This window comes from Oryzias latipes, chromosome 5 (assembly GCF_002234675.1).
Source record: "Oryzias latipes chromosome 5, ASM223467v1".
Lineage (NCBI taxonomy): Eukaryota > Metazoa > Chordata > Actinopteri > Beloniformes > Adrianichthyidae > Oryzias > Oryzias latipes.
Window position 1 is genome coordinate 23,428,222 of NC_019863.2, and position 21,179 is coordinate 23,449,400.

General features: G+C 39.0%; 2 protein-coding genes across 3 annotated transcripts in view; both read left to right on the forward strand.

The window, feature by feature from the left end:
• LOC101170341 (integrin alpha-5) overlaps positions 1–15,433 on the forward strand; it is a 51,151-nt gene extending 35,718 nt beyond the window's left edge. The window contains exons 20-31 of the mRNA XM_023955108.1: positions 1,605–1,672; positions 6,333–6,483; positions 6,605–6,697; positions 7,550–7,629; positions 8,469–8,549; positions 8,647–8,752; positions 8,826–8,984; positions 9,061–9,162; positions 12,506–12,619; positions 13,714–13,815; positions 13,886–14,008; positions 14,826–15,433. Coding sequence (XP_023810876.1) covers positions 1,605–1,672; positions 6,333–6,483; positions 6,605–6,697; positions 7,550–7,629; positions 8,469–8,549; positions 8,647–8,752; positions 8,826–8,984; positions 9,061–9,162; positions 12,506–12,619; positions 13,714–13,815; positions 13,886–14,008; positions 14,826–14,909 — 1,263 coding nt within the window. The 3' untranslated portion in view covers positions 14,910–15,433. The remainder of the gene's footprint in view (positions 1–1,604; positions 1,673–6,332; positions 6,484–6,604; positions 6,698–7,549; positions 7,630–8,468; positions 8,550–8,646; positions 8,753–8,825; positions 8,985–9,060; positions 9,163–12,505; positions 12,620–13,713; positions 13,816–13,885; positions 14,009–14,825) is intronic.
• Positions 15,434–16,719: 1,286 nt separating this feature from the next.
• On the forward strand, positions 16,720–21,179 carry LOC101172071 (F-box only protein 2). 2 transcript variants are annotated; one of them, XM_004069036.4, is made up of 6 exons: positions 16,720–16,829; positions 17,659–17,718; positions 19,180–19,306; positions 20,334–20,426; positions 20,495–20,633; positions 20,746–21,179. In XM_004069036.4, the coding sequence occupies exons 2-6, from the start codon at positions 17,682–17,684 to the stop codon at positions 20,878–20,880; spliced, it is 531 nt and encodes a 176-aa protein (XP_004069084.1). In that variant the 5' UTR covers positions 16,720–16,829; positions 17,659–17,681; the 3' UTR covers positions 20,881–21,179. The 2 variants fall into 2 exon arrangements, with proteins under 2 accessions (XP_004069084.1, XP_020559059.1); XM_020703400.2 differs by lacking the exon at positions 17,659–17,718 and having other exon boundaries at positions 16,728–16,829.

Below are 21,179 nucleotides of genomic sequence, written 5' to 3' on the forward strand. Positions count from 1 at the left end.
TACAGGTTTGCCCATTTATCACCCACACACAACCCGCATCCACCCATGAGGGCAGTTGTGACTAAGACATAAGAAAAGCCATGGTCTCACTGAGCAGTTCAGTTTGGAAAACCAAAATCTGATGGTCTAGGTGCAGGAATTTGTACCAAATTTCGATGAATTTGTAGCTTAATTTTCCCCAAGAATAAACCTAAATATCAGGTGATCAAATGGCTTGCCCATCTCTTATGGTATTGAAAGGTAAGTGGAGGAACTCTTGAAAACATTTTGACTAAAAATCCTTTTTGTTTATGTTTATGCAGCATTTGCCCCAGAGTGGTAGTAGTTCATTAAAAATACAACTCTGAGTTAAGGCTGGGACTGTTTGCGTGGAGCAACCCCGTTCTTCTTCCCCTTCCTATTGCGGACCGGAGCATCGAGTTTGTGGCCCGCCCAGTGTATCCTCTACATCCCAAATACGCTCTTTTATAAACTAAGTTTTTTTGTCTGCTCAAATCTAAACTCATTAAAATAAAGAAATAATCAGAAATTTTGTAAGTTTTATTGTCTTTATATATGTCTCCATCATCAGAAAAGTGCTACAAGAACATGTTAAAAGCACCAAATTTTTCCTTGGAGTGGGTCTTTAAGTACAGTAGAGTTGGAGACAAATTTGAGACATGTGGGACAACTTGTGACTTTTTTGAGACAAGAGTGAGACTTTAATGTCGATAGTAGGAAACAAAGAACCCCACAAGCCTTTTAAGGCAGTTTGGATACATTAGCACTTTGGTACTCACATTCACGCCCCAGTAAGACACAGTATGAATGCTGGTCTGGAATATTCTCACCTCCAATGGAGGGAAATTAAAAAACAGTTGGATGGATGAGAACTTAGCAGCTGAGACCATCTTGTTGTTGCTCTTTATCCTGCAGAACACATGTTTGCCTGTTTGTTTTGCTGCTAAAGTGACTGATAGCCTCTTGAAAAAATGCAAAACCAGCATCTTGAAGGAAGAATCTCTACTGGGACGCTGTTAACTGGTGCCAGGCTGGTTGCGCCACTCTCTGTAGCATTTCTACTGAACTCTAATGTTTCCCACATGTTGGACAGATGAGGCAACAATGATATTGTGAGGCGACACGGGAGAAAAGAATAGATCAAGGGGAAAGCTGTCAAATGAAATCACATTTATGCTTTTCAAAGTCATCTGTCACATAAAACAAAGGGTAAGATTAATCCCTACTGTCTTGTTTTTCTAAGCTTTTTTTTTGATGAAGGCTTGTTGGCAAAAATGCAAACTTATAAATGGAATTTGCCATGGTTTCATTCTGCTGAACCTTCAAAGCAATCCCTCTGTTGTTCCTGTCCATTCTACATGGAACATGCGTTGCTTTAATCTGGCTAACATAAAAGGACCCTGCTTTCTTACAACTTTCTCGCATCTGGTGAATGCAAATGTTTTGAGTTATGTTCATTTAAGGAGCAATTGTATAGTCCAATTCTCCATTATGCCCTCATTAGATCTTGAATCCATGTTCTGGCGTCAGCCCACTTCCTCCAAACCTCTTTAAATCTGTTTTTCCACCTCTGTCCTCCAGTTATCTGTTATTTCTTCCACCAGGCCCAGATTCAGCTCGACTGCGGAGAAGACAACATATGTGTCCCTGATCTGAAGCTGGATGTTGAATGGTAAGAGGAAAAACATTCACTTCTTTATGGAAATTGTCTTACAGAAAGAAAATAGTTTACCTTTTCCAAAAAAAAAGAAGTTTTTTGAATTTCAACCATTCTTTAAAAAGATTTTAATTCCAAAAAATATTGAATTTTCTGTCAATTCTTTGACGTAGTGGGCTCTACAGGGTTAAATCCCTGATTGTGTAACTGAACTGCATGAAATCCTCCAGTGTCATCAGACTCAGCATAGACCCCCGCTCCACAGGGCTGTGTCCTGAGCACCCTGCTGTTTACGCTGATGACCCATGACTGTATGTCAGTTTCACATAAACCTTAACGTAAAATTTGCTCAACCACAGGGAGGACAACACTGGTATAAAGAATGGAAGGGATGGTGGGAACAACCTGATCCTAAATGTCATCGAGAGAAAAGAAATCATCAGGACATAGGACATAGTTTCTGCAGAGCGGCAGTAGTTCATTTGAATTCACCTTAGAGCTATGGGCAGGACTGTTGGCATGGAGTGAGCCTGCCCCCTTACCGTCATCCATGTGTTTCCACACTTGCCCACTAGTTTAAAGCCCCTCACACCCTCAACCAACCATTACCGGTGCAACAAAAAGGGTGGGCAATATTGGAGCTATCCAGCTGTCCAGTTTTGATCCAGATGCCAGCTCAGATGAGGAAAACGACGTGAATGGATCTGGTTGTTTACTGACAGATCCATCAGAATGGAGCAGAGAAGGGAGCTATACAAGTGTTTGTTTAATTTGGTAAGTTTGCTTCCAACAATGTTAGTTTAAGCAGCAAAAAAATCACCTTATTTACCTGGTCTCTCAAAATTGACAAAAAGTTTTGACATGGGGCAACTGCTTTATAAAGAGCTAATGATCAACAAAAGTAGTGTTCTTTTAATAGAACAAGTAGTTATTTAAAAAATATAACAATAGATTAGCTGCTTTGACTATTGAGTTTTGAAAATTAGCTAAACTAAACAAAACTGTTTTGAAGATTTTATTGAGGCAGGATTTTGAAACGTCCAAGAAAAACCCTTTTACTGCCCCTAGTGGAATGAGGAGGGCAGAAAACATGGACCAAGTTACGTACAAGGGGTTTTCGGGGAAAGTTTTGGCTATGCTAAAGAGACAGGAGGGGTCTCATAAATGTGTGTATTATGTGATTCAAATGGTTTAAATCTGATTGAGATTATCAGTATGTGTTCACTTGTTTACTTCTGAATGACGACATGAAGAAGTCTTCAAGTCTCTTTGATTTGCTTCTGTAGAGGTCATTAGGTCAGCGACTGAAAAGTCTGCTTAGTTAGCAATGTATTCTTGTTTGCAGAAAGACACAGGGGAATTAATTGTCAATGTCTCCTCTGTTAACAATGCAAACTGGCTCTAGCTTTCTCCCCACCTCCAGCATCTCTGTCAGAAGAAGTGTTTTGCATTACACACAGTCATGTGATTTCTGTTAGCTGCAGAAATATAATCATATCATAGTTCTCATGACAACTCAAAGAACTGCAGGTATTGTTGCCTTGGGACCTCAGTGGGATGATTCAGCACTTCACCAAACAGAGTTTGCCTTCCCCAAAGTAGAGGAAGACGCAGCAGATTTTTCTGGCATGTTTCACCCTCTACATGTTTGATAAACTTGCTCTGGCCTAATCAAAATCATCTGGTGGTGATCTTGGCTAGTGTGGGGTCACTGCTTCCAGACCATCGGAAAACAGGGGGTGGGGAGTTGGAAATAAGAGCCAGAGTTCAGACCCTCAACACACTCAGTTTTCTTCATTCTTCTCGAGAAAAACGTGGATTTACTACCACCCCCCTCTCTTTTCTGCGCTGCAGACGGGGGAGGGTCGAAGTCACGGCGTGTCAAGGGAATTTATCACAACACCAAAAATGTGTCGGCACACAGGGATGTCACTGTGAACGCGCTGAACACGGTGGGGGCCCGTTTCCGGAGACAAATCACTGCGTTCCGATTTTGGGTTCCGACAGACATCAGGGGAGAGTGGCCTTCAGGGAGCATCAGAAACAGAGATGCATTGTCCTTCTCTGAATTTCATTACAGTTCATCAAGGGGGGTAGAGGTCACCTACTGGCTTCAAACAGGCGCAGAAGCAAAGGTAGCTCAGACGGAGCTGTAAATGGAGCCATGCTGTTTTCAGTCAGCTTTTTACAGCTGCAGATGAATGTGCTTTTTCAGACGAGAAAGCGATGCGTGAAATACAAGGCTCCCTTCAAAAGTCTATTGCCAAGGTTTGGCTCCATTAGAATAGTCATAAATTCAGACATATAGCTAACATTCCTCTGTTGTGTAAGACTTCTGGTAGGTAATAAATAGCCAAACGTCTACCAATCAATTAACATCTAAACACTCCTAAAAAATCTTATCTGACTGCTTGATAAAAACAAAATTCTCAATTGTTGGTAATAACTCTCATTAATGTGGCAAAAACAAATTCTTACAAAGAGATACAGTTGCTTAACAAGATTTAAAGACTTTCTTCAAAGTCAAGCCTGAGTGTGGTCAAAAGTTCACAATTTTTGAAAAGTTAAACAATGGAGAGAAGTGGTTGTATAGCTCACCATGAACTATCCGTTTGCCGCAAAGTGGATGTTGTACAAGTGAAATCTCTGAACCGGTTTATTGGAATAGTCCTTAAAGTAACCTTAAGTCAATGCTCAAGAAAAAAACAAAACAAAAAAACAACTCAGTTTAAACCATTGACCTTAAAAGAAAACTGGACTGAAATATCCCTCCCCCCACGCAATCCAAATAGGAAGTACTCCCTAAGCCAAAATCCCATAGACAAAAAAAAAAAAAACAGTTATTACTTAGTCAGTCTATTTGTCTCTTGCTCTGATACCTTTTATAATATGTTCTTGCTAATCCTACAGTACAGACCAAAAGTTTGAACACACCTTCTCATTCAAATGAATGGGAAGGTGTGTCCAAACCTTTGGTCTGTACTGTATATATTTTTTTAAGTTATATTTTGTCTTTATTGCAAGTGATTCAAGTTCCAAACTGGCCAATCAGATGCCTCAGTAAAAGCATGCGGTGCCTGCTGGCTCCCACCTCGAATGTTCAAGATCAATACATATATCCAATCAATACATTGATAGATCCTCCCAAGCCTGCTTTCAGCAGAGGGGGTGTGGACTTCCAACAAGCTCCCTCCTGATTGGTGATGGTAGTTTTCATAGAAACGTTGACTCAGACCAACTCAGACCAATTGCAACTTGCTATCCTCGTCTAGCTCCAAATGGCAGCAGAATGGCGATGCAGACTGAAATAGATTTATTTTGCCGGAGCCCAAAGTAAAACATGTACAATGGATCACGTCACACTCAGTCCAATTACTTTATACAATCAATTGTTAAAACACTTTATTGCTGGCCCAAAAAGAGACTTATGATGCTTTCCTCTTTTTTTGATTTTTCATTAACCCTACTGGACATTCAAAGGCTGCCTGAACAACTTTTATTACAGAAACATGGTGGTGGGGAATGATTGGAATAGACCATATTACTACTCCAAGCTCTCAGGCCTCCTAAAGCGGTTGTTAGGATAATAAAAACTAAAGAGAAGTTGCTTATTTTAAGAAGTAAATAAAGTAAATTTTCTGATGTTTTTGGCAATGTTTGCATTGCTACCACTTAAGCTTTTAAGCATCTTTTTTACACAATTGAGAGTTAAGTTATTGCGTGGTACAGTTGGGCAGTTTGTTCTAGTGAAAACTATGGTACTGCTAGTGATTGTACCAGTTAAACATTACCAAAAGACAAAAAAGACCTTACAATTTGGTGCTAAGTTGTTTTTTTATTTGTGTTAAATTTCTTTGATTCCACCACTGTTATAATAGAATCCTTAGGATTTGGATTGACTGGACACTGTCAGCAGTCAGTAAGGTTTGGATTGTTGGAAAACAAGTTGAGCTGTAACTCTCAAAGACCAAAACTTGTGGTTATTTTAAAATGAGAGAACTGCTAAAAAAATGATCTCAGTTGGGTGGGTAATGTCTACAAAACTTCCAGCTTTATTCTTAAGAGAGAGGCAGTGCCAATAAAAAACACTCAGGTCATCTTTTGATCTATTTTCAAAGCATTACTGGTCCTTTAATAATTATTATGTTGTTTTTAGGCAAAATCAGAAAACTTGTGTCGTTTTCTAGATCACTGTTTCTGCAGAGTGGCAGTAGTTCATTGGATATTCACCTTTGAGTTGTTGGTGTGGAGGAACCCCGCCCCCCTTTCTATCACCCATTGCTGAGCTATTTTTAAATGCTCTCCTGCAAGCTTACAGCCCCCTCATACCCTCAACTTAACATTACCAGTGCAACAAAAATGGCGAGGAGTGAGCCAGACTTCAGCTTAGACGAGGAAAACAAAGACTTACGTGGATATCTCGGAATGTAGTGAAGCAGGGAGTGTATTTTCCACCTCCCCGGTGTATTTTCTACTTCTCAAATAAGCTCAATTTCAAATTACAATTTTTTTCATCTGCTCCTGATTCCTAACAATTTAATTAACGAGGAAATACCCAGAAATCTGTCAAATGTTCTTTAAATGCCACAAGAACATGTTAAAAACCACAAAACATCATTTTCTTTGGAGTTAGTTGTTAAAGATTAGTGCACTTTTCCTTTTTTCTTCTTTTCAGTGATAAATCTGAGGTTTACCTGGGGGATGAAAACACCCTGAGCCTCACCTTCAACGCCAGCAACAAGGGTGAAGGAGGGGCTTACGAGGCCGAGCTCTATGTTGTTCTTCCTCCAGAAGCTGACTACAGCGGGATAGCCCGCGATGATGTGGTGAGAAATGCCAGACGAAAATATCCAAACACTGGTTCAGCTTTGTTGTTCTAATATTAAATATAAATGGCTGGTGGAATCTGATTCTTTCTTTGTGTGTGTGTGTGTGTTTTTGTGTCAGAGTTTGACCCAGCTGGCGTGCAGCTATAAGACAGAAAACCAAACTCGCTATCTGGTGTGTGATCTGGGAAACCCCATGAAGTCTGGAAGCAGTGTAAGAACCAGAAAATCCCTCATTGTATTTGTGTTTAAGCAAGAAACTCTGTCAGAATAAGTGATATGTGTTAGAAGGCGACATGTCTTAACAGTGACCCAAAACATATCATGCTTTTATGAAGGAGAGTGTTGATGGGATATTATCAAGCACAGTAGTATCCTTACCTTTTTTTGCTCCACAAAATAAGATGAGCAAACCAGGAACATGGGAGCTATGTTTGTGTTACACACCTTCTTAGACACTTTAAAAACGAAATAAAAAGCAAATCTTTAAGAAACTTTCTGAGCCCCTAAAGTGTCATTTATCAAGTACAAAATTTTCTTCTTTTTGCAATATAAAAAAACAAAATAAAACATGTCTCACCTTAGGTTCTTGATATTGATAGATAGATTTATTTCAGGCAATTAAATGATCAATGGAAAATATATATATATATATATATATATATATATATATATATATATATATATATATGAAATCTATTTGAGATATTAACTAATTTTTATTTCCTAATTTTGCCAAAGATTTTTTATGATACATATTATGAAGTCATTTTTATTTATTTCTCATATTTGATCAGTGCATCAATCTAAGGTTTTACTTGTTTCTGCAAATCCGTCATAAAATCCTAAAAGGAACACAAAAGTTTAGGTTATTGGGGCTGATTTATGAATGCTTTTTAAAATGTAAATTTTAATTATATTTATTTTACAAGAGTGGTGGAAGTGTGTCTGTATTTTGGTTGTTTTGTTTTCAAAACCACTTAGTCCATAATTTTTAGGAAATCTTAATTATTTTTGATATAATTCTGCTTGTTCATCATGATGTGATGTCATTTTCTGTATGCAGCTGTGGGCTGGCCTTCGTTTCACTGTGCCGAGACCAAAAGACTCTGAAGACACTGTTAAGTTTGAGCTTCAAGTACGCAGGTAAGTCTTTGTTTCAGAGAGTTTACCATTGGCCAAGATGTTCACTCCGCTTCCACGCAGAGAACAGTCTTCTTGTTTGTTTCTTCCAAGAGGAAAATTCTTCATTCAAATTGGGTTGCGATTTAATCTAGAAAAAAAAAAAATTATAAAATTAACACATGGCATGATGTAACCATAGCAATGTGCAGATTTGAGCTTAATAGAGCTACAGCATACAAGTCACGAAGCTTCAAACACAAAAAAAAGGTCACCCTAAGAATAAAACTCAAGAAAGACTGACATCAAGTTAAGGCAAGATGTCATAGCAAAAACATGCTTTTATCATCCCAGATATTTGGAGGTTTATCCTAGAAACATATAAAGACTTGTGAGAAAAACTAAAACATCAAAAGTTAGATTCATTTTTTGAGTGACTGTTGATTTTGCGCTGACCAATCGCTGACTTAAAACTGACTAATCGCTCCGGCCAACTCTGTCCTATTAAAAAACCACTCTAATGAAAATCGTGTTATGGGTGATGACATCACAGTCAAAAACATTAATGGGGGCCAAAATCTTTTTTGTGGCTCAAAAAAAGAAGAGAAAAAAAATCAAAATCCCATAACAAAAGCAAAACACGTGCAGAGGATATCCAACAGAATTTTTTTCCTTTTTTTTATTTAAGGAATTTTTCTAATGCAATTCTAACCAGAGTTTCTTCTGAGATAGTTGATGATTCTGAACATTATGCTAGCATTTTTAGCAACAATTGCATAATTAGCAGGGAATAGAAGCAACACTTCTGGTTTGAATCTTACTTGATCATCTCTTCTTGTGTTTTCATTGCGGATGTTTTTTAGTAAAAATGTTAATAACTCTGAGAGTGAAGTGGTCCTGTTGGAGCTGAAGGTCGCTGCCAAGGCTGATCTCATTCTTCAGGGGTGAGGCCTCCTTTTCAACTCCAGCAACATGTTTTTATCTGATGTAATCCTAACTTTATTGATGGCAGCTAACATGATAAACGTGTGGCTCTGGCAGTGTTTCTCGGCCGGACAAAGTTATCTTTTCTCCCTCTGACTGGAGCGCTCATCCCGTTCTGATTGAGGAGGGAGACGTCGGCCCTGAACTTCTGCAGGTTTATGAGGTATGCTGTACTTTTCCCATTCATCCAGTTATCTGTCAACATCTCTGCTTACATTTTTTTTTCTCCCTTACAGCTGGTGAATAATGGTCCCAGTGTGGTGAGTCAGTGCAAGTTAGAGGTGAAATGTCTCCTCAGAGCATCCGGCCACAGGTTGCTCTATCCTGCAGAGATCATCACTGAGGGGCCACTCAGTTGTTCCTCCAAAACTACCTTCAACCCACTGAAACTCAAGGTGAGGACACACAACCAAACAACTTGACAGTTTTCTTCTTGGCTTTAACTATCAAAGCCTTTTTACTTAAATGCAGCTCCAGCCTGCAGCTCCAAATGGGCTCACATCTGTGAAGTCTGAGCACGACATCCAGAGGAGGGAGGTGCGAAAAGGTCCTTCAGCTGCTCGAGGAAACTTGGTGAGTCAGTGAGGATTGGAAAATTTCCTGTTTCCTACTGGCCTTTATTTGAAAGCACATTTTATTTACTGATACACACTGCTGTAGAATAGCTAAATGAGTGGTTTAGGGACTCTATGTGCCCCAAAAATACCTCAGGAGGCCCTTTGACTCAGCGTGTTTGAGGATTGGTCATGACGTAAGTCTGCAGAGCTGCAAACCCCCACCCGACAATGCATCCTCTTAAAGACCCACTCCAATAAAAAACGTGTTTTGGTGTTTTTATCATGTACTTGTGGCATTTTTCTAATGATGGAGGATATGTGATTTGATTGATTTTTGATTTGAATGGTTTATTTCAAGCAATCAAAGCAAGAATAACGCACAAAACAATACAATCAGCAGTGATCCATTCATGCAAACCAAATCAAACTTTGAATAATTAGACATTATATCAAAGATTACTTGAAAGGGAGTGGAAGGAAGCAAACTCATATAATACCACCCCTGTTCTACCGTACCATTTTTATTAAATAATTTATCATTATCCGGTTTATAACATTTTATTAGACAGAATTAAGAATCCTTTAGTATCAATAAATCACATGACAAAGATGAAGTAATAAGTTATTATGTAAAAATAAACATACTGTATTTTAGAATTATCATAATAGCACATGCAAATCGTTAGAAAAATCAAGACTATGATTAAAAATAACTAATAATAATAATAGACACAACACTGTTTCAGAAATCTTTGTAGCATATGCAGATCAAGTATCAAAAATATAGGCAGAGTATTTTTTCATCAGAGCAATCATGAATATAATTAGACATAGGACTATTTCAGAAATAATCATAGCATGCACAGATCAAGTATCAAAAGTTAAAAATGTGTGCAAATTATTTTCATTACAAAAAAATCATGAATCAATTTTTGGGGCAAGTGAAGTGAAATAATTAGAGATCAATCACGTTAACCATCTTCAATTGATTAAGCAACTTTATTATAATAATTATAAGGTAATGCTGTGAAATAAAGTGTAACAAAATTAAGCTTAAAATTGCATTTCTGAGTATTTCTTTATTTAAATCTCTGTGAGTCAGCAGCAGATGTAAAAAATGGTATCTCCAGGTTCTCATGCAACTGTTGTCATTACAGCAGAGTAACTGGGAATCTAAGCTTTGTGTGGTAAACATTTGGATCCAGATGAGATCATTTCTTCCCACAGAGGAAATGCAGACAGATGTGATGAGCTCTGGTCAGCGTCTTCCGCTGCTCGCTCTAAGTGCCTGCGAAATGAAGTTAATTACCTCTGTGATTTACAGTTTTGTATTTGTGAGGCTTCCATCAATGACTGGAATGTGGAAGTACATCTGAGCTGTGCTGATAGGAGAAACTCCGACCCCGAAGAGAAGCTTCTGCTCTTCTATCCAATTAGAAGGTTTTATGTCTGAACTCTGGTTCCTCTCCCGAGTAGGAGCGTTTGCAGCCCTCTGCGTGGGTTGCAATGGCTAAATAATTGACCACCATCAACGGGAACTGTCCAACATGCTGTCAACACTTTAACTTTTAGTAATGAGCAGAGGTTGGTTCCCTGGTATTGATGCAACCATAAAGACCCACTTTGATCATCTTTTAACCTCTTTTAAAATAGTTACCAGTATCCTTTTAAATATGATTATGCTGTTTTTAGCCTTAATCAAAAAACAATTGAAATAATTTAAGCGTTCTAATGCTGTATTTAGATAATTGCTCTGTTGTGAAAATCGGCTTCTGAACTGACTGAAGTCATTCTACTTTGAATCTCTCCATTTTTTAAAAACGCTGTATCCCTTTCGGGGTCACAGGGTTGCTGAAGTCTGTCCCAGCCACAGTTGGGACGGGTAACATTCTGTCGCAGGGCCAGACAATCACACACACATGGACACTCTAGGGACAATTTAGAGCCACCAATTAACCTATAAACTGGTTTTTGGACTGTGGGAGGAAACCAGTTCCCAGAGAATCTTATAACATAAGGCAGAATCCCCCCACCCTCATCAATTATTTCAAGTAATTTGGGTCTTTAAGTTGAAACAGGTCCTGACCATCATACTTTCACCACCATGTTTGCCTTTTGCTCTAATATTCTGTTTTTTACCTACAACTCTGTATCAGTCTGACTCCAGATGTAACTAATTGCTTCCAAAAAGTTTCTTTTTTGTCTAATCAGTCTATAAAATAGCTGTGAAACAGTTTTGAAAATAATCCAGATGTTTATGAAACAATATGAAGCAACTCTTTGCGTTCTTCTGTGTTTTTCTATCTTCTTGAAAATTCACATGGATCTATTTTTTGTTTAAAAGTCTCTTTCTGACTGTTCAGTCATGAAATTTGGCTTAGCTAAGTGTCTCCTCCACTTCTTTTAATGTTGTTTTGCTTTTTTTTCTATGGTCTCCTGGATGGATCCTTTTTGTGTTCTTGGGCTCATTTTGGTCTACTCGGGTCATTTTGATTACTCCAAACAAGTTCTCAACTGTTCTGTTTTCTGTGTTCTGTTTTTTCCCATGTGTGGATAATGACTCTCACCATGGTTCTCTGGCATTTCAAGGCTGCAGCAACCTTGTAGTAAACTTGTAACTCTTTCCGACTGAAGCATGTCTGCTACTTTGTTTCTCATCTGTTCATAAATAACTTTACATGACAGCTTGATGAGTTTCTGTTGGACAAATTTTAGCTGCTTCACTCGGACAGAATGATTTAGTTCAAAAGATATATCAGGTCTGACAGGACAGCTGTTTTACCTCCGTATGAAAAATGTCATTGAACACTCACTTTTTTAATCCTCTGATTAATTTTTGTGATGTGAAACTTTGATAGTTTGAGTTGTGAAACATAGTGCTGGTTTGTGTCCATCAGAAATTGATGATTTAAAATCTCAATTCATCTTTCCTCATAGTACTCCTCAGACCAGGATCTGGCCTAAAAGTCATTGAAAGCCAAGTAGTCACTCATCACTGACTTCTCCACAAAATTGAAAATATGGACACTCCTATGATCTGCTTCAAAAATAAATAACAGATAAGAAAAAACACAGGTGGTGTGATCTGATGGAAGATTAATATCAACTTTTGTCCACACTGAGAACATTTTTGAAAAAAATGGGTTTTCTTCCTGCTGAGACTTGAAGTTGTATCATAATCGCCCCTCCCACCAAAAATTAATAAAAGTAATGTAACGACTGTATGGGTTGATTACATACTTTATCCCCTAGGAAAAATATTTTTTCGCCACATTTTGTTTGAGGCTTAGCCAGTTTCAAATGTGTTGGAAAAACTTCACTTTGTACCTTTTTTAAAAAAAAAACTTATTTCTGTGCAGACATGTGGGGTGATGGAGTGCTGGGAGCTGAACTGTAGCGTCGGCGTCTTGCAGAGGGGGCGCAGTGTCATCCTGACCGTCCGTTCCAGAATCTGGTCTCAGAACTTCGTGGAGGTGAGAAAGAAAGTTCTGAGAGCTGAAAAAGGAAAATGTCCCGTTGGGAGATACTGGCCTCTGCTGGAGAATAGTAGCTACACCCAGACACAAACTGCATGAATGTTTGGGAATACAAAATCATCAGAACACATTTTGAAAAAAAGTAAAGGCAAATTCCAAAATAAAGTTATTTCTAACTTAATTTGTAAAAAGTATCAGTATTTAAGTACATTTAAAGTAATTTCAAAACAAAACTAATGAAGACAATTAGTATAGGAATGGATTAAAACAGCAGTTTAGGACAGAGAAGGCTGAAAATGACTGTCCACTTTCTTACAGTTGGTTGTTTTTCCCCTTTTGGCACATCCCTTCAGGGGTCGCCACTGCAAATCAGCTTTCACTGATTCACACAGGTGGCTTGGCAGAGAGTTTGACGCAGGATGCCCTTCCTGACACACCCTGTATTTTATCCGGGCTGGGGACCAGCACAGGGAGACTCAGACTTGGGCCCCCTTGTGGTTAGATAGTTGGGCAGTGGCACAGAGGATCTTGCCCAAGAACCCATACTGGGTGAAGCTAGACCCAGAATATAGTAATTGATGTATTTCAGTACAACACTGCAACTAAAAAAATAAATGTAAACCATTATTAGTTATATCTTCCAGCATTGTATCTTTGTGTAAAACGTGTAAAACCTTTTGTTTTGGTTGTTTTTTTTCTTGGCAGGGATATCATGCATCTGATTGGATGGTCCAAGAGCACTGATTGGCTGCTGATTGGTTGACAAATTGAGAAGCAAAAGAATTGTGTTTGTTACTTGGGTTTTGTCATTGTAGATGTGCGTGTTCATATGTCCGCATGACATTTTGCACACGGACAAAGCAATTTTGACAAGTTTTTCTACAGTTACAAAACAGTTTTACAGACACACAAATTTCTTATCAAAAGTCCAAAATCTCCCACAGATAAGAAATCTTTATACAGACACAAATCTACATTCTACAGACCAGCAATACTTTTGCAACACATCTAACTGCATAATAACTTCCCCCTCTCTGACTCCTTTTTTGTGTGTTTCCCTCCAATGGTTGTTTCTCTTTGTTCTTCTCCAGCGAGGTCACAGCCAGCTGAAACTAGAGTGCTCCGCCCACTACAACGTGACCAAAATGCCGTACTCCATTTCTCCAAAATTTAAACCGTCTGGATCCAAAAAGGTAACTTGCTCTGTTTATAACCACGTTTTTTTCTTAACATGCTCTAAACTCCAGACGTGCTTTCATGCAGGTGGTGGCGACGGTGATGTGGAGCAAACCTGACAGTCTGTTTTTGGTTCCGGTGTGGATAATCATCCTGGCTATTCTGGTCGGTCTGCTGTTGCTGGCTCTGCTCATATATTTACTGTACAAGGTAATGTGCAGATCCCACAATGAACACAGTCAGAATAACATCAAATATTTTTTTTTGGGCCTTTTTCTTTATATACTTTTGAATTAAGAATTCAGGAATGACTGAAATGGTTGATAACTGCACCAACAGCTGTATGAGACTCTTTAAACCAACATTGGACTTTGGCACAAAACATAACCAGTTTGATACATCATCATTCTGTAAATAGTTCTATTCTTTTTCACAGCATTCCCTCAGTGGTGTTTGGTTATGATTGAGCCGTTTTTAGCCAAAATTAAACAAAAAATCGGTGTAATTTTCTATGACATGTTCTGCATTCTGCAGAGGAGCAATAGTTCATTAGAATATTGCCTCTGAGTTGGCGGCAGGACAGTTGACCCTGTAACCCTTCCCCTCCCCTTTGCTGAGAGTTCTCCTGCTAACATTACAGGTGCAAAAAGAATGGTGAGCAATATCCCTTGTGCTATCTTAGATGACCCCACCCTTGCATTGACGTGTTCTCCATACCATGACAAAGTTGGATAAAGGTGGAAAGATTTCATGTAATCCATGGACACCAGTGAGGTTCCCAAATCATTGAAGAAAAAAGGCTCAGGGCACTATCTAGTGGGTCTAGATGACCCAACTCCCAATGTTAAAGTGCCTATGATAACACAAGGGTTACTGGAGCTATACAGCCGTACAGTTTTGGGCCAGATAGATTAGATGAATGAGATGAAAGTTGATAAAGATTAAAATTAAAATAACCCTAAATCCATTGCCAGAAATATATACATGTTGTATATGAAATGATTTTGATTTGTTTTTTTACCCACAGATGGGCTTCTTCAAAAGATCTGACCCATATGCCACAACGATGGAAAAAGCCAAACTCAAACCCCAGGCATCTTCTGAAGCATAGATCCTGCACCTACTCTTGGAACTGGAAGATTCACTGCATTCGCAAACCACTTGCTGGATTAGACATCCCATTTGAGCAAGGGCAGTGAGGGGTGCTGTATCACTGGAATGCACTATACCTGGTGCTGCACTAAACTGTTTAAGCAGACAAGATGGACGCGTCATGCAGCTGAATCTGCACTGCTGTGTGGACTCCAATGCACCTCCAACAAAAGGCACTAAAACTTGTGTCTTTCCAAACACTTGTGGTTTTGTTCATGTTTGCGACCCTAGCAGCTAATATCTCTTGAAACTCCTTCTGTTGTTTGGCCTGCAGTTGACACCACTTGTTATTTATGGCACAGTGTTGATTACTGAATGTTGTACTGTACTATCTGCAGGAAATACCTGAAGCCATTGCAAACTTCTTGACTTGAATCATTTCTCTCCCATATTGGGAGGTACTGTGTGTTTGATGCAATGTATTCACTGTGTTATGACCCATTGATGTTGTGGCTCAGAATAAACCCAGATTTGGTATACTCACTTAAACTTATTTTCACCTATGAGCTAGGAGTAAACCGAATTCAGAAGAACAACCTGCTGCGTAGGATGGGTGCAGCTTCTACATCTGCATCCGTCTCTTTACGGATGATGTGCTTGTTTTCCCTGGAGCCCCCCCATCATCTGTGACTGTAGTAATGCTTAGCAGGTCAATAGCTCAAGCATATTTTCTCTACTAAAAACTATTGTTAGAAGGTTTGTGTTTTAACACTGTAAAGCCCACTACATCAAATAATTGTCAGAAATTATTATTTTTTTTATTTAAGTTGTGTTTTAGGGCCAGTTTACAAACAATTTTTTTAAATTACTGATTAAAAAATAAATAGATTATTGTTTAAAAGTCGTAACTTAACAAGAAAAGTCATAAATTAATAAGAAAAAAAGTTGTCTATTTATCAAAGCAGTGTTTACAGATGAAAGGTGTGGAGCGTTTTGTGAAGCTTTATTTCCAGATAGGTTTCAATAACAAAGAAATGCTTAAGCTTTTGGCGACTCAAAATCAAATTATTGTTGGTTTAGTCAACTTTCCGTGGTTCAGTGTCGGTAGTGGACTGGAATGATAATGAACTACAGGGCCGTAACTCAGACCATTTTATATCCAATGGGTTCGTAGGGAAAGTTTGGATCGTGCTAATGAAATAGGAGTTTCAGAAATGCCTGTTTCAAATATGATATGAATGATTTTAGAGTTAATTTTAGTTGTAAATTTGCACTGCCTTGTTTGAGTTACAACCCCCTCTGTGATTATTGACATTTGCCTTAAAAAACCAGCGACAAGAGCCGCTGCATTCACTTTGGTTTCAGATTTTAGTGATGGACTTGTTCCTTTTTTCTACTCAAATCAGCTCAGCTGCTGCAGTCTGTGCTACTGCATGCATGCAGTCTGGCTCCCAATTTTGCTGACATAAAAGAAATGTAAGAACCGAGCCTCTGGGAGAGTGCTATGCTAAATTGTGACCCACTTCACCTCTTGTCTTTTTATACCAATTCAAAAGTGATAAAGAAACAATCAACTACTAAAACAAACCTTGGAATGATTAGAAAATGTCTCTTATAAGAGAGTATGTCTTTACAGCTTAATATCAAACAGCTAACCAGATGCCTCGAACCTCTAGTTCCACAAAAATGCAGCTGCGGGTTTTCTTTCCCTGCTGTCGTGGTTTTTCACTGATGTTTGTGCTGAGTTTGGTTATCGGATGAATTTCTGGATTCTGCAAAGTGCAGCCAAGTATTCTGGTCGGCCCCACCCCCTTCCATGACTGGCAGTTTGTGTGTTTGTGTATGTGTGTTTGCAGTCTATAAAAGTGTGTGTGCGACAAGGTTGCCTCTCTGTGGAGAAGCTTTGCTGCAGGAAGGGAGACGGAGGAGGTTCCTTGCTGTAAGTGACCTCTATGTTTTCCTCTATTTTTAGAAGGCTGAATGCATGACGAGAGCAGATAAAGCTTTGCTATTTTCTCCTCTGAGTCGGCAGATGACTCAGCTGTTTGAGCACTAAACTCAACCTCTGGAGTTTGTAGTCATTCATAAAAATAAACACATATTTTCATTGCAGTGTCTGGCTTTTAAAACTGCTCAAATGAAAACAAATTTTGTGTTTGATCTAGTCAGCATTCAGAAAAATGTTCAGCTATCCTCGACTGTTTTTCTAATCTTTGTCTGATATCTTTATAACCCCTTTGATGCCTCCCATTCAGCAAATAAAAGACCAGGGTTTTGGTTTGTGTGCTGAGTCGGCAAATGGGGAATTAGTGTCTGGACTCTGCAACATAGCTTATAAATCATGAAGCAGACTCATTAAACACAGTCTCAATTTGAGAGACTTCAGTTGAAAAAGAAATTACAAACACTGATTTCTCTACAAAAGTGTGATTTAGTAGATTGTTTTTTAACAAGTTGTGTAAAGATTTTAGACATAAAAAACATCTTAGAGAACAGAAAATAAAAAAATCAGATTTTGTAGCACCATCTGCAGTTGAAACAATTGATGAAAAAATAAATCAACATTCCTTAGTTTTCCCTTTTATTTTAATTTAAATTTTTTCAAAATAATTTACATACTGTTTTTTTTAAATTATGATTCACTTAAAGAGCTAAAAGAGTGCAGATTCACATAAAATTGTTTCTAAAAGACGGATATCACAGCTAACAGAAAACTTAATGCAAATTGGAGTCCAGTCATTGTATTTGTCTTTTTATTTTCTGTACAGATTGTTTAAAACCTGATGACATCATGTCCAGAAACCTTCTGAGAAACCCCTGCGGTGAAGGTAGAAAGTGGAAAACTGTTCCTTTTACTCTTAAAATGAGGTTCAGACTATGATTTGATTTCATAGCCGAAGACTTAAAACACAATTGTGACTCAAGTTTTGGGACTTAAACACAATGTCCCTTCCTTTTTTTTCACCCCAATGATTTTATTGGTCAATTTTAACAAAACAGTCATTCCTGTATTTTTGTTGCTATTGTTTCATTGGTGGAGATGCAGAATTCACAGATAAAGATTTCAGACTTCATTCAGTTTTTAGCCAACAACTCGAGAGTTAGAATACAAAAACCGACTTGAAAGCTTATCTGTTAAATCATGCACAGATGTTGAAATGCTTTGAAAAAAATACTAAAAGATGATCCGTCCATCCATACATATATCTTTTTCCCCACATCTACGACCGAGGGCAGTCAAAGCATAGAGACGTCTTTCCACTCCCGGCCACTTCCTCTAGCTCTTCTGGAAGGATCCCAAGGCGTTCCCAAGCTGTTCAGTCATTCATAGTTGATCATCAACAAATACTGGACAAACAGCTCATCTATTTGTGTATGAAATTTAGTACTTTTATTGCAAATGTTTGTGCCACTTTACTGCACCAAACAGTTGGGTTGGTGATAAAGATCTAATAGTCTTACTTATTTACACTCACTGGTCCCTCTGTCCAAATGCGTGTGGACGGAAATTTCTAATCAGCCAATCACATGTTTTCTGGGCATATAGACATTGTCAAGATGATCTCCTGCAGTCCATACCGAGCATCAGAATACATCAGAATAGGGCAAAACGGTGATTCAAGTGACTTTGAACGAGACGTGGTTGTTGGTGCCAGATGAGCTGGTCTGAGTATTTCAGAAACTATCAATCTACTGGGATTTTCACCCACAATCATCTCTAGGGTTTATGGTCAGAAAAAGAGATCCAGTGAGTTGCAGTTCTGTGGGTGGAAATGCTTTGTTGATGTCTGAAGTCAGAGGACAATGACCAGACTGGTTCAAGCTGATAGAAAGACAACAGTACCTTGAATAAGCAATGCTCACAACTGAGATCCGCCGAAGAGCATCTCTGAACGCACAACATGTCCAACCTTTAGGCAGATGGGTTACAACAGCAGAAAGATATCACTCCTGTCAGCAGAGAACAGGAAACTGAGGCTAGATTGAAAAAATGTTGTCTGGTCTGATGAGTCTCCACTTCTGTTGCAACATCCAGATAGTAGGGTCAGAATTTGAGCTCTATGCCATCAAGAATTAAGACAGTTCTGAAGGCAAAATAAGGTCCAACATTGTACTAACCAGGTGTACTTACTAAGCTGGCAGGTGAGTGTATATTAAGCCACGGTGAAGATCTGTCAATGAAAACAACCCTTTCATCTTTGGCTTTTGAGATTGGACAGAATTCACATTTGGTATGACATTTGAGACGGTCCTTTAACCCAAAGCTTGACTGTGAATTTGTGTCTTAGAGGACCTGGCATTCTGGGAGCTGATGGAAAATGGAGGGAATGGGTGGACAGTGGAGGACATGCCGGGGGACTGTGGTCATGACTTCTATAATGAGGAAGTGAAGAAATATTTTGCGACCTCTTTTGAGTAAGTTCATGAATAAAGTGGGCCGCCAGGTGGCCCGCGTAAAATATCAAAGTTGTAGACAACTCAAGCAACCACTTCTTATGAAAAGTCTATATAGATGCGCATAAACATGCATTTCGGGCTTCTGTGTTTAAAACTCTCGCGCTCACATGTAGCTACGCAAGTTTCTCCAACCGTTTTTGGGCTCTACATACAAAACACGCGGCCGCTGCACATGTGTTGACAGTTAACCCAGGTTAAACTTTAACCCTTGTGCTATCCTAGGCACTTTAACATTGGGAGTTGGGTCATCTAGACCCACTAGACGGTGCTCTGAACCTTTTTTCTTCAATGATTTGTGATCTTCACTGGTGTCCATGGATTACATGAAATCTTTCCACCTTTATCCACCTTTGTCATGGTAGGGAGAACACGTCAATGTAAGGCGGGGGGGGGGGGTCATCTAATATAGCACAAGGGTTAACCGAAAAGGACAGGTGCACAAGCACCTTGGTAGCGATGTATGGATGACATCTCTTTTCATTCACAAAAGTGCCAACTGTTTGAAAATTGATAATGGAGGATAAATTATTGATTGCAGTTTGTGTCTGGCCGGAATTATGACACAAGGTGTTTGTGTCAGACTCGAGCTGTGAACAAATAACCCTGGGGCAAAATTTTCAACAATTTGACATTTCGCACCAAGCCTCCTCCAACTGTAAAATAGACAATCAGAGCATAATTTGTGTGGGCATCCTACGGGCTCTTATTACCTGCACACCCCGTGTACAGCATTTGCGTCACAATACACTTACCACATGTCCAACAATGGTACATTCCATTGTCCTAGTCCCTTAAGACACTGGAAGACACACCTGCACTCCCCTTAAGATGTGGGCGCTCTGCGTCAGGTCAAGCCCCCTTTCGAGTGTATGTTACTAAGCCTTCAGAAAGTTATAAATGAAATACACAACAACTCAAAAGCAGCTGAAGTTAATTGATATAATTGCTGCTTTTCTTGTAAAGACATCAAGCATCTGTTTTCCAGATGGTGTTCAAAGAAGCAGGTGATTCATCTGTTGGAGGAAGATTACTCCACAGATGAACTGGACGCTCAGCCAGAGGTCACGGTGGAAGACTGGTAAGATTCAGAAGACTATTTCTGCCTGGCATAAGACTGCTGTTGACTAAAGCGAAGTGGTCCTGCAGGTACTGCAGCAGAACAGACTGTGGCTGTGAGTACCAGTTGGCCGTGTATTTGCTAAATGACAACCACGAGGTCATACAGGAGTTCAAACCAGAGCTGGTGGTTCTTGACCCTGAGAAGGACGACTGCTCCTGGCAACAGGTATTTTAGGAGAGCAGAGAGCACTGATGGAGCAATAATAAGTGAAGATTTTCTAAGTATGTTGCAAAAAATGATATAGGACTGATTCTTTTTTTCTCTTCTCAAAACTCAGATGAAATATACATTCTCTGAATATGGCCCTGGAATGCGCTTCATCTCCTTTGAACATGGAGGTAAAGACATCAAGTACTGGGATGGTTGGTTTGGAGTTCGGGTGACTGGGAGCTCTGTTACCATCAACCTGTGAACTGATATAATCTGGAAATAGAGAAAAGAAAGAATAGCGAGTGGAAAGGAAAAGAAGATTTGCCTTAAAACTCAATACAACTTAATACTCTTGACTTCCTGCTTTTTTGTTCAGACCTGCAAAAGTCAACCATAGCATCTCAAACTGGAAGCTGTAGTTGACATCATGAGATCTGATCTGTTGGTTAATGCCTCCACACTGTTATACATCCCCCAATACAACTGTGATGACAACAGAAAAGCAGTTTATCATTTAATAAAGAAGTACATTTGACAATGAACAGCAAAATAAATACAGAA